Source organism: Prionailurus viverrinus, chromosome D4 (genome assembly GCF_022837055.1).
Source record: "Prionailurus viverrinus isolate Anna chromosome D4, UM_Priviv_1.0, whole genome shotgun sequence".
NCBI classification, from domain to species: domain Eukaryota; kingdom Metazoa; phylum Chordata; class Mammalia; order Carnivora; family Felidae; genus Prionailurus; species Prionailurus viverrinus.
In genome coordinates this window covers 78,930,590-78,944,392 of record NC_062573.1, presented here as the reverse complement: position 1 = coordinate 78,944,392, position 13,803 = coordinate 78,930,590, and the positions used below count along the sequence as shown (strand labels likewise).

At 46.4% G+C, this 13,803-nt stretch overlaps 1 protein-coding gene across 8 annotated transcripts in view; it reads right to left on the bottom strand.

Annotated features, from left to right (window-relative positions):
* SMARCA2 (SWI/SNF related, matrix associated, actin dependent regulator of chromatin, subfamily a, member 2) overlaps positions 1 to 13,803 on the bottom strand; it is a 180,726-nt gene that overhangs the window by 41,175 nt on the left and 125,748 nt on the right. The window contains exon 28 of one of the 8 annotated variants that reach the window (XM_047831359.1): positions 304 to 583. The exons of the other annotated variants lie outside the window; for them this stretch is intronic. Within the exon in view, the coding sequence (XP_047687315.1) occupies positions 581 to 583 (3 nt within the window). The 3' untranslated portion in view covers positions 304 to 580. Of the gene's footprint in view, positions 1 to 303; positions 584 to 13,803 lie in introns of those variants that run through there. 8 annotated transcript variants of the gene reach the window in all.

Here is a 13,803-nt window from a genome sequence, read left to right as displayed (position 1 = left end):
AGTACTGTATGTTCAGGGATTTCTAAGGGTCTTTTTCTAATGGAAATCAATTCACTAAATATTTCCCAGTGCTTTTCGCACTTAAAGAAGTGGAGTAAGATTACTCCTGCATGTAAGTAAAATTATTCATGGAAATTTAAAACTGTTCTTTTATTTAAAAAAATTATTTATTACACTGGCTCAACAGACTCAACTCAGTGCTAGGCGAGGGGGGGGGGGTGCCACGAAAAAAAAAAAAAAAACTTGCTACACAATGCTAAAGTACTACCCCGAAAAGAATGCCCTTCCAAACCTTTTACCAGCACAATAATGAAATAAATCACAGAAGCAAACCCCCAGTTTCCGACTGGTGACGTGTTGGGCAAGAGTGCGAGCCCTAATTCAACATACAGACGGCTCCCATGCTGAACTGCCTCTAGACTTAATGAAGTGAATAGGAAGGAAGTCGGGGGAAAAAAAAGTGTACAAATAAGAAATTAACACTTTCCTTCCCTCTCCGAACGGTGAGATACAACTACGGCGAAGTTTGGTGAGGCACTTCTTTCCTTAAAGGCACACTGCACCCATTTGGCTCCGAATGTCACTAAAAAAAAAAAAAAAAACCCTTCTGGTGATAAAAATCCCCAGCCAAGTTAAAATAGTTAAGCATATTCCAGCCTGTGTTTTTCCTGAATGAAGCTGGGAATTACTCCTTCCTCCACTGGATGGCAACCTTTTCTCCCCCCCACCTTTCTTTCTCTTTCTTTCTGTTTCTTTCTTTCTTTCTTCTTCTTCTTCTTCTTCTTCTTCTTTTTTTTTTTTTTTTTAAGAATACATTTTCACAACACCAGAACCGGATAAAGACTGGCTCCTTCTTCAATTAGCTCTTAAGAAAGCAGCATGTAGGTTCTGATAACAAAATGCAGGAGCCAGTCCTGCAGGGTAAGCGGTTTCCGAGCAAACACTTTTTGCAGCCTGCAAGGCACATGGCAGACTCGACTGAGGAATCAGTCACCACACGTGGGTCTGGTGGTGCCCCTGTCATCCCGACACATGCCGTGTCTTTTAGGGCAAGAGAGACGGTCGGCAGAGTGGGCATTATCCCTGCTCTCCTCTCCCCGCGCTGCAAGGGGGTGCTGTGAATACGGGACTTCACAACCCTACCCGGCGGAACAGAAGGGATCCATGCCCGGGAATAGGTAAACAGAGACAAGGGAACAAAAGCCACAAGCAAGTAGGAGGCATTGTTTCACTGTGGTCGCCTTTTTCCGCCCCGGTATCTCTAAGCCCACCACACAGAGGGGCACAGACCCAGCAGCGGAACAGACCATCTTAGGAAAAATCAAAAGGAGTAATTCTAAAGACATCAAGACAATGCATGGGAAATGTCTTGGATAGGAAATGGGAGATCCAGTATTCTCATACCCAGCTCTGCTGTTTAAATACCACATTTCTGCCTACGGACAAGGGCTCTGGCTCTCTTGGCGGGTCCTCCTCCCTTAGGAACTTGAATTAGGGTCCCAAAGAGGACCCTAGATGCTGCCTGGGTGGGGGTGGGGTTACAGATTGAGGGCTGAGCATTAAGGCAAGCGGTTAGGACAATTACATATCAATAGGAGTGTTTCCTGGAGACCACTCACGGGCTGCTAAACTTGATTCTAATATTAGGGGAGGCTAAACCTCCCTCACGCCCTGCAGAGACCCTGAAAGCCAGTAAGACAGGTAATGACGCCAGCGGCAGCAATGACCAAAACAAAACAAAACAAAACAAAACAAAACAAAAAGTGGATTTTTAAAGAAACTTGAAGATTTCACGGGAAATTTTCTTACAATAGGCATCTTTAATAACAGCAACAAATTGAACATGGAGTTCCGGAACTCCTACTAAAAATGCCAGCCCATTTCAGCCACTTGGTTTAATAAAGACCACGGCACTTCTGGATACAGAATTTTGGACTCGGGGCCGTGGACCATTTTAAGGTTTTTGTTTGTGTGTTTGTTTTTAAGTTTATTTATTTATTTTGAGAGAGAGAGTGAGACTACAAGTGGGGTAGGGGTAGAAGAGAGAGAGGGCTAGAGAATTCCAAGCAGGCTCCGCACTGTCAGCACAGAGCCCAAAAGGGGCTTGAACTCACAAACTGAGAGATTATGACCTGAGTCAACATCAAGAGTCAGCCGCTTAACCGACCGAGCCACCCAGGTGCTCCTGGGGCCATTTAAAGTTTTTGATCATTACCATCCCCGAAAGCAACCTGTTAGATCACTAGGCATGAAATCAAACTCCCCAGGTAAAATAAGCTGGACACCAAAGGACAGGTAACTGTGGGATTCAACTTACATGAGGAAGAAGAAGAGAGGTCACAAGGCAATGAATGTTGGGGAAAGTGTGGAGTTATTGATTAATGAGTACAGAATTTTGGTTTGGGATGATGAAAACATTCTGCAGCATCTCCCGGTGATGAATGCACAGCAAATTTGCTAAAATGTACACTTAGACAGGTCAAGGTAGCACATTTCACATGTGTTTTTTACAACAATAAAAAAAAAAAGTCCCGGGATGGGGGGAATAAACTCTGTAAACATTACACAAAACAAAACAAACCCAACTGCAGGTTCATACATGTTCCCATCACCTTCACACACAGCACACAATACCAGAGAAATCTTGCTGGCTTTCCTTCCGACCTCAGACCCTATAGCATTTCAACAGGTAGCACGTTCAGTCTTGCCCTCACTAGTGACTAGAAGCCTTTCCAAAAATTCTTATTCATTCATGTGTTATTAAGGAAATACCCAGGATGTGAGAATACACCTGTATAGAAGACATACCTATCCACAAACTTCATAGTTTTGTTAACAAATGCCTCAAATATTCAAGGAGAGAGATGAATTGATCTAAAAGGGTTTTGTTTTTTGTTTTTATCATGCTGGCTTTTTCTTTTTTCTTTGTCACTGTGGTGCAATTGATTGATGTCCTATTAGTTCAGTGGACCCTCATTTCTTCACTCGTTCGTCAGGCACCAGGGTGCTGGAGACTGAAATGGGCAATGCTGGCCATTAAGGGCAAGTGTGCGGAGCCTCTGTTAACCTAAATTTCTGTTCAGCGACTTTCCATCACTTTTGCAAAAGTGAACCAAGGTGCTCTTTCCCCCTAACGCCCTGAGGAAGCTACCTAAAGAAACCTAGGGGAAGGGGGGAAAAGGCGCGCATATACAATTGACAGAAGGCAAATTAGACCCCTATTTCAGGTCAAAGCAGTTGTGGGGTGGGAACAGGGAAAAAAAAAAGTTTAGGAAGCATAAAAAGTATTTCAGTCACAGGATCAACTAAGAACCCAGAGGGCACCTTCTGGGGAATATTAAGCACAGTACTCTGTTCAGAACGTGACTGTTAAGAGTTAGTAGAGGGTGGCCCTGTAGACCCTACCACGTTACAAACATGATGTACTGACACCTTTGTTCTCACACGTTAGGCACGCACGATGCTGTAGCTCCCTTGGGTGGAATAAAGAAGCAGAGAGAATTTGTGAGCCAGCAAAAGGCTTAGAGAAACGACGGAGAATTAAAAGAAACACAGTCTGCTTTCTTCTCCTGAGACCATTTATCAGTTACTGTAACTCGCAACCCACTCATGCCCCAGGGAAGGCTTCTCAGGGAGGCCCGGGTCACTTCACACTTTGGGGTTCTCAGTATGTTCAAATAAAAAATGAGACGCCAAAGATAGGTAACAACAGACTCTGGTACAATTTCAATGCTTACCAAGCACAACATGATGGGGGCGCCTGAGTGGCTCAGTCGGTTGAGCCTGTGACTCTCTCGATTTCAGCTCAAGTCATGATCTCACCGTTTGTGGGATCAAGCCCTATCGGGGTATGCACTGACAGTGCGGAGTCTGCTTGGGATTTTCATTCTCTCTTTCTCTCTCAAAAAAAAATATCTGTCTATATATCTATATATCTATATCTATATATCTATATCTATATCTATATCTATATCTATATCTATATCTATATCATCTATCTATATCTAAACTGGCAGTGCCTGGGGGGCTCAATAAGTGTTGGACTTCAGCTCAGGTCATTCATTGATCTCGTGGTTCGTGGGTTCAAGCCCCACATCGGGCTCTGTGCTGACAGCTCAGAGTCTGGAGCCTGCTTCGGATTCTGTATCTCCCTCTCTCTCTGCCCCTCCCCTGCTCTGTCTCTCTCTCTCTCAAAAATAAATATTTAAAGAAAGAAGGAAACTTAAAAAAAAAAAAGAAGAAGAATGTGATATTTTTGAAAGAGACAGGTCATGTACAATGACAGAAGTGAACTCATTCGGAGGTCCTCCAGCCAAAGAAATGGTTCTCTCACGGGCTTGCCTGGGACAGGCCATCCAGGAGCAACAGAGCCCTCCTCCGGGCTTCCAAACTGCATCAAGACAAATTCTTTGGGCTATAAACGCGCCCTGGGTGAAAAGCATCAAATCCAACAAAAGGGTGGCTCAGAGTAGGGTGCCTGTTCCCCCTGAGGCAGAGGCCAAGACCAGTAATAGCCCAGTTAAGGCAGAGAACACCTAAGGAACACAAGAATTCAAAAGCACTGTAGCCTGGGGCCATCTGGTAAAGCAAAGAGTCTCCTTTCCAACCCCTCTGAAGATACATGGCATGGTGGATACTTCTAATGCCCCTGCACCACCATCATCACCAGCAGCAGCAGCAGCAGCAGCAGCAGCAGCAGCATCACCAAACCCTGACACATACTGCTGACACAGGTGCCAGGCACTCAGTGCTTTACATACATTTGCTCATTTAATCGTTACAACGACACTGTGAGGCAAGTACTGTGTCCTCAGGAGACAGGTGAGAGACGGAGCATCTCACTCCAGATCATAGACAAGTAAGTAGCGGAGCTAGGATTTGCGCTCTGGGGGTTTGCCTGCATTAAGCCACACCCTTAACCAGGATATTATTCCACTTTACAGCACAAATGAGGACAGAGCCCCATCAGGAAAAGGCTAATTACACTTCCTAGGCTTAGGTGAAGAATGCACGTAAAGACCCAACATGACGCATCTTAAGGAGACTCTCAGCAGGAAAGATACACGCATGCACACGTTCACAGTTGTCACTTTGCCTGCAAAGCACGGGGACCATAAAAATGATGGTGCAATTTGAAACCGCAAAAACCCAGTCTAATAATCAGGAAAGCACGATTTCTTCCACGTCCCTTAACAAACGTACACGCCAAAAAATTAAAAACTCCTATTGCCGGTTATATGCACACAAGAAAATGAAAAACATAGTAAAATGAGTATCTATTTAGTACCTGAACTTTAAAGCACTAGAAATGAGAGCATTAAGAGGACTTTTTGGGGTTTAAAAAAAAAACGTATCAGTTATGGACAGCATTTGCTGTCTTCTCACCGATTAACTTATGATACAGAACAATCCTTTTCCCTAGGCTTTGGCAAAACGCTCAGGATCAGCTTCCAACATTTTACCCTTTGCCCTTTGGATGTCGTGAAATGTCTCGCTCAGATGTACCCTTGATGTGAGGATTTTGTTCTGTTTTATTTTTTAACTGCTGTCTCTTCCTCTGGGACATCGTCATCCTTTTCTTCACGAGCACCTTCAACCAACTTCCTCTGGCTGAACATCCAGACTGTTCTTTATGGGCACTCTAGGACCTTACGTTTTTGTTGGCTTCTGTTCTCCGTAGAGGGGTCTTCCAGAAAAGACCAGTCTCATCAGCAGTCAATACGGGACGATCCTTGGAGCTTGGGTGCAAACTTCACAGCAGTCCCCCCTCGTCGGCCCCTGGCAGTGCCACTAACCCACTCTGTTCGCACCCACGTCTGAAACCTTGAAACGGGCCTTTTCTGGTAGACAAGGTTCTTCTCCAGTCTCCTCGTAATCACCATGCTTTTTCAGTGCAAAACTTCAACACTTTGGCCTGAACACCGGCCCAGTTGTTCGGGATTTATATATATATATATATATATATATATATATATATATATATATACACATACACATATACACACACACACACACACAACGTAAATATATAAATATATAATATAAATATATAATATATATTTGTGTATAATATATAATATATAATATACAATATATACAATATAGATAAATAATATAAATGTATACATTTATATATATATATGTCTTCAAAGTAAATGTTCAAATTCAATTTAAATGAAATACACTGTGATGACTTTAGCCTTTATTTTTATGTTCATTGGACTGTTTCCAGGCTGGTTTATACTGAAGTTTCACTCAAGACTCCTCCAGTCTTCGCAACGATGCCACGATTTTCAAATCCAGTCACATCCAAATTCACTTTCTGTGCGTTTTTCTTCCCCCCTACACTTACGCCTTTGGAGGCCGATGCCCTCTCGTGACTATCTACTTTGGTAGAGTGTTGTGCGGGTCTACCACTGGGAAACAAGGAGGCACCGCAACCACATGCTTCACCATCTGTCCCTGGACTGAGCAACAGCCACTCGATGACCAGTCACCAACACACTTTGAAAACAGTGATGGGAACGGTCACGGACCATCATGCGGGTCTGTTACTTACACAGCAAGGATCGAAGAGCCAGCCGCCAAATTTGTACTTTATATAAAGACACAGTATATCATGGCCTTCTGGTATACCCCGGTGTGTTTCCCCTCCCCAACTCCTGTGGTGGGGTCCTAACCCCCCGTGGGCCTCAGAATGTGTATGTATTTGGAGACGGGCCCTTTAAAGAGATAATTAAGGTACAAAGAGGTATTAAGGTGAGCCTGAACTCAGTATAACTGGGGTTCTCATAAGAAGAGATGTGGGCGGGGCGCCTGGGTGGCGCAGTCGGTTAAGCGTCCGACTTCAGCCAGGTCACGATCTCGCGGTCCGTGAGTTCGAGCCCCGCGTCGGGCTCTGGGCTGATGGCTCGGAGCCTGGAGCCTGTTTCCGATTCTGTGTCTCCCTCTCTCTCTGCCCCTCCCTCGTTCATGCTCTGTCTCTCTCTGTCCCAAAAAATAAAATAAACGTTGAAAAAAAAATTAAAAAAAAAAAAGAAGAGATGTGGGAGAAGAAGATGGTGTCCACAAGCCAAGGAGGGAGGCTGCAAAAGAAATCAACCCTGTCAACACCTCGATCATGGGCTGCTAGCCCCCTGATCTGTGAGAAACTCAATTTCTGTCCTGTAAGCCACACGGTCTGTGGTATTTTGTTCCTGCAGCCACAGCAGACTGATTCACCTGGTAACCGACCTTCGTTACTGGGGACTGAGGTTTTTCAACTCTCTCACGGTAACGGAAATTTGTGTGCACTGGAATGACACCAAGTGAGGACCTCCTCAAGGAGCGGAAACATCCCTTTGGGTAAGTGACAGCAGCCTTGGGCTTCTGTGCCCATCCTGTAATCCGAGGGAAACTGCCCTGCCCGTAGGGCTGGCCGCCCGGCTGCTATGCTCTGTGTCCGGTCTCACCTGGAGGGACCTGGAAGGTGCCATGTTCTCAGGAAGGCCGGTCTCCTAGCTTGGGTCGGGCCTGGCAAAGGGGTCTCTCCATCAACAGAAGAGCGGCCAAAGTAGTTCACTTGTCTAAGGAGTCGGGACTGCCAGCGTGGAAGAGGCGTCTAGTGGGTGAGGGAGTTGAAGCTGCACGAAATGAGCAGGAGAGCTGCTGGTCCCAGGGAGGCTGTAGCTCCGTGTGCACAGGCACATACTCCTCACCGGTTAGACTTCCCCAGATACGTAAATATGGGCACGCGCAGATGCACGAACACATACACGCACAGATACCATTCGAGCGTCAGTCACAGGGGAGTGCCTGGCCCCAGCACCACTTGAGAAGCCAACCCGGACACGTACACAAGTTTCAGATTTGGGTTTGCTCAGGTTGCGCTTCGAAATAGACGTGAAGTTATTTGTCAAGGAAGACTGACTTTACTTAATTCCAGGTCAGCAAAGCTGGATTTTCAAAAGAGAATCCTGAGCCCCGGTGAGCTATCCATGTTACAACACAATGGGTCATGCAGTGAGCCTTCAAACAGGTCTCACGTTAAAGCACAAACAAGAACGGAGGTAAATACCACCAGGTTTTACGAACGAACGTGCTTAGCACTACTCGGGCCGTCACGGCTCTCATGGGCTCTGGGTAGGCCAAGCCAGGACTGTAAGTTTTGCTGGGAATCAGTGGCCGAAATCAGGATGGGCAGTGCTGGGTGGCAGAGGAGGCAACACCGGGAGACGGGGTCCCCTGAAACATGGTCAGTGATCACAGCGCAGGCACACACAGTGACCAACTGTACCTAGTGGTGACATTCTAGCGCAGAAAATCTCCCCTAAGTGCTATTCTAGGAACGGAGCACCTGGAAAGTGGTTTAGACGAGGCACACCTGTCCGTCACTCAATCTGAAGGAAGTGACGAGGCTCCTTCCCCGCCCACAGCGGCTCCTGGTTCCTATACCAACACTCAGTGGTGTTCCCCTCGATCTTAATGCCAGTTACAACTTGTTACTGGAACTACACAATTGGACTGGAGATTGGGTAAAATGAAACACAGTTGCGAAAGGAAATAGGGCTCTAACTTCTACTGACCGCCAGGATAGTTAATGAAAGACTCCATAAAAGGGGAGTGGCTTAAAACACTTAACAGTATTGCTGAATTTGGCAAGGGCTAGACTCGTCACGTGGGGAAGAGTATGCAGTCTGCCTGCTTTGTAAGTATCCAGATTTGCCTTCAGGTGATGGATGGGTTCATGAACTACATGGGGCAGTCTGTTCAAAATGTATACTTGACAAGTCTTATCACGTCGTGCCTCAACCCTCAATAAAGCTGAACTTAAAAAAAAAAAAGAAAAGATTCTAAGGGGCACCTGGGTGGCTTAGTCGGTTGAGCGTCCGACTTCAGCTCAGGTCACGATCTCACGGTCAGTGAGTTCGAGCCCCGCGTCAGGCTCTGTGCTGACAGCTCAGAGCCTAGAGCCTGCTTTGGATTCTGTCTCTCCCTCTCTCTCTGCCCCTCCCTCACTCATGCTCTGTCTCTGTCTCTCTCTCTCTCAAAAATAAACAAACATTAAAAAAAATAAAAAAAGAAAGAAGGAAAGAAAAGATTCTAACACCCAAACTGGAAGCTCTAAGTGAAACATAATACGGTTACTCAAGCGAGAAAGACTAGTCAGTAGATTCAGAGGTAACTTCATAAATAAATAAAAATGTGATAAATACTTGTTATGTTTCCCATTAAAGGTTTCATCGACATATAAGCGACATTTTCCCAGTGTAATATTCTCTTTGACGGACCAGCTACTGATAAGAGGGTGTCTGCTGTTCTCTCTTTTCAGAATGGGAGTCAAAAGAAAAGTCATATTACCTTGCTTGTTCTTTCCTGTCCTCCAGCCTTTTCTCCCCTGCAAGAAGATCTAAATAGCTCAATTATGCTTCCCCCCCCCCCAAGCATTATGGGCTACATCCCATTGGCCAGATCTGAAATGATCCTTTCATTGGGTTACTGCCCTACTCAAGTTGCAAAGTTATCCTTAGGATCCCAATTCCAGGTCTCCCCGCCAGACTCCAGAGGTCTCCATAAGCTGATTTTACCCCATCTGACTTGCCATACTTTCCGGCAGGGAGCCGAAAGCCAGTACCTTGCCGTGGTGCGCCATATTTATCCCCACCTTTGTGGTTTCTCTTACGTTTCTCACCTGGAGCGTCTCTCCTAATCCCTTGTGCCACACTTCCACGATCAACTCATTCCCTGCTCAGGACCTTCCCCAGCTGTAACGGATCATTCTGATCTTTTCCTTATGGAGATGCCTTATGCTTTCTCCACTTCCTCTACAGTATCGAGCACAGCACTTGGGGAAGAAAGTTAGGGAGTATAAATAGAGTTGGAATACAAATGGAACTTTCATACAGGATCCCCTGGGAAAACTGCCCTTGGGTATACACCTGTTTACTGAACACTGGTCATGAATGCCAAGGGTCTGTTCTAGACATTTCTACAGGAATCTCCAAGGACAAAATCATAAACTCTGGCATTGAACTCTCTGTGTCTTCTCCAGTCTTCTCATTTCTCACTTTCCCCTTACTGCCAACCTCTGGAGTCACCTGTACTGTTGAATCTACGTCCTGACCACAGAGTAAAACTCCTTAGCGCCCAGGACAAGACATTGCTATATTTCAAAAGTTGCCCAGAGCTTCCGAATCCCCATTAGTCTGGCCTCAGACCTTACTTTATTTACTTTCTCGTCCATTGCTCCTTATTTGAAATCTCTCCATCCTGTCATGTTACAGTCTTAGGGTTCCCTACCTTTTCTTGCCGCCTTGTTCCCCCCCTTAAGTGCAGATTCCCCAAGTTTTTCTTTGGCCTCCCCGTCTCTTTGTTCATGCTCCCGATAGTGAAATGTGGCTGCCCTGGGCCCACAGCAGCCATCACTAGTATGTCTGATGCCCTCACCAGCTGCAGGTGAGAGGTCTCTTAATGACCCGTAGAGGCTTGGCGGCTGGAGAACTTCAAAACCGCTCTCCTGGGGGTGGGGGAGAGGGGGCATAAATCGTTATCTTGGAAGGCGTTGGCCTCTCCGCTTCCAAAGCAGGGCCCTTGGTGAATGTCCCTGTGCTGAACAGCCTGGACACAGACTCACAACCCTCAGTGAGGTGGGTGCTTTCTGAGCAGTCCTTTGCCACTCAAGAAGTCCGGTCCCCTATTCTGGATAGGACACCTTCTGTGGAGATCCAAACGGCCCTGACTGACTTCACTCCGGGCACTCGGCTTCAAACATTTCTCTCTCTAGCCTGGACTTGCTTTGGAGTTACCAGTTGTGATTTCCAGTATCTTGGTCAAACATCCCAGGTAAACATCACTGCCCTTCTCCCAAGAGAACAAACATTTCTCTCTGGATCTCTCTGTCTCTTCAAAGGGCGGCATCATTTCCCCCCCCGTTATCCAACCTCGAAACCTTTAAAATCATGACTGTCCCTCCTTACAGTCTGCCAGGCCTGCCCGTCACTATGTGGTCTGCCCCTGAAAGAGCTCATTTCCTTCTGTTCATTCTCCTCTTGTACAGGGAGGGTCAGAGATAATGGCCTCCCTCTGGGCTTCCCTTGCCCTCTCTCCTGGGGCCTGGTTCATCCTTCACAAAGTGGACCGTTACCTTCTGCTTAAAAGGAGGAACGCACATTGCTTCTCCCATTTCAGACCCTGGGTGTCTTTCTATGGAAACCAGTAAAGCCCCGGTTCCTGGGTCACGCACTGCCCCCAGGGAGTCCCCACCCCAGCTCTCCTCCTCCATTTCTAGCTCTATAAAAACACCACGCTCCTAACACACAAAGTCACATGGGAAGGAGCCACACATTTCCACGCCTCAGTGTGGGTCAGAGCCTGGAATTCCCTCCTCCTGATCCCCCAGTCCTACGCAAATCATGCTCCTTTTTGCAGCAATGGCTAAAATGTCACTTCCTTCATAAAATCCTACCTGATCCCTTCCTTCCCTTGGACTTTTTACAATATGTTACATATACTTTTGTTCACTGTTTGTTTAGCTCTGCTTTGTAGGAGTGTTGTTCTCCAAATATGTCTGAATTGCCTATCAGTCTGAAATCTCTTCGGGAATTAGGAAAAAAAAAAAAAAAAAAAAAAAAAGGTCGCCTTAATCAAAATGTAAAGGCATTTTGATTGATGCCTTACCCAAAAACGGGAGCCAAAAATCTTGTCGAAAGAAAATTAAATCTTCATTCTTTATTCTTCTGCTTTCTCAAAATAGCAGGGCTTACCAACCACATTGCAAGGCCTGGCTTAAATGACTTCTGTCCAAGGGACGCGACACAGTCATACAGTGAATTAAAAACAACCCAGGGGTGCCTGGGTGGCTCAGTCGGTTGAGCGTCCGACTTCGGCTCAGGTCATGATCTCTCGGTTCGCGGGTTCGAGCCCCACGTCAGGCTCTGTGCGGACAGCTCAGAGCCTGGAGCCTGCTTTGGATTCTGTGTCTCCCTCCCTCTCTATCTGCCCATCCCCTGTGTGTCCTCTCTCTCTCAAAGATAAATAAACATTAAAAAAAATATTGAAGAAGAAAATAAGCCAGACAAATGGGGCAAAAGATTTTGGGGGCTTTGTTTGCCCTGCCCCAACCCACTGCCTTTAAGGTGCCTTTATTTTACTTGTATATATTTCTTAAAACAATTTTTTAAAAATACTTTTGAGAGAGAGAGAGACAAACAGACAGAGGGTGAGTGGGGGAGGGGCAGAGAGAGAGGGAGACACAGAATCCGAAGCAGGCTCCAGGCTCTGAGGCGTCAGCACAGAGCCCAATGCGGGGCTCGAACCCAAAAACCGCAAGATCATGACCTGAGCCGAAGTTGGATGCTTAACCAACTGAGCCACCCAGGCGCCCCAATCTTCGTTTTACTTTTACATTTCATTTATTTCTTTTCAGTCATCTCTACACCTAATGTGGGGCTCCAACTCACAACCCCGAGATCAAGAGTCTCATGCTCTTCCGACTGAGCCAGCCAGCGACCCTGGAACTGCCTTTATTTGAACTGCCTTTACCTGTCTTGCTCTGAAGCTTCGAAAGTCAAATGGCCTAAATAAGATATCCAGCCTCATTGGCAAAAAGGAATATGCAGCCGGGAGTTAAGGTGAAGATCAGGCCTCATTAACTCAAAGGGAGAACATCGTGCCTGTCCCCACCCAACAAGAATGAGGAGGGAGCCCGGGGAGAGGCCCAGGCTCCCTGCAAACAAGGCGGGGAGAGGAGCTGACCTGAGTCCATCAAAGCCCTGCGGGAGTCCCACTGCTCAGCAGAAGGAGGTCGACAAAGAAGCCCCCTCTTGAGGAGTGGGGGCAAGTCTTCCATTGATTCCATCTCAAAGGCTGTCTTGAATGTCAAGGCAAGTCAAGACAAGTCCCGAGAGGACTTGCCTCCGCGGTCCTGGAGAGACTCACCTGTTGCTGATCTGACCTGAGCTCCTGCACCTTTTCAGGAAGCAGCTGGACTTCACAAGCCAGAAGGAGGTTGGCTCAGTGGGCAAAGGGGCTGTAAACTGGGATGTGATTTGTCTTTTGCCAAAACCCCATAGTCCCGCAGCTTTGCCCTGATGTGCATTTTCAAAATCTTTAAAAGGCAGTAAACTGAACGTCCAGCATTCATCAAACGAATCCACCTTCTGGGTACCAAATGCTCTACCTGAAAACTCTGCTCCCCCACTGTGAGGCTTAGCTCCTCATCTGTAAAATGGGAAAAATAATAGCTACTCCAAGTCTATGAGGAGATTAAAACGTGATGTGTATTTATAGCACCCAGCCTAGCACTGTCTGGAACAGAGAACGGGGAAAGGGTAGTGTCAGAACTAAAAGTCCTGAAAAGTCTATGGGAAGGAATTTGGACTAAGAATTCAGACCTGGCAGCTAAAAAGCATACAGTATTTTTTTATGTCAATTACATGTCAAAAAACTCCAACAAAGCCACATCAGTCTTGGGGGATGGGGTGACACGAGCCCACCCTGTGGTAGCGAAACAGCACTGGCTCTATGACACAGGGAGGTGACAGCAATTTTGAAAAGAGGAAATCACAGCCGGTGAAATCTGAAGTGGAGACATAAGAGGCCTGTTTACAGAGAAGCAAAAATTGCTATTCCAGTGTGGGAAGGCATGCCCCCACATATCCCGTGATGGCCTTTAAAAAAAGTCAGTCCCTTTGGCACCCGGAGCCCCGTAAAACAGGGTGTTCTTAACACTGAGTGGAAGGACACGCAAAGATTCCTAAAAACAGGCTGGGGCTTGATGGGCCTCATGGGTTGGGATTTACTGAAACTGCTACAAAAGAGCCAACG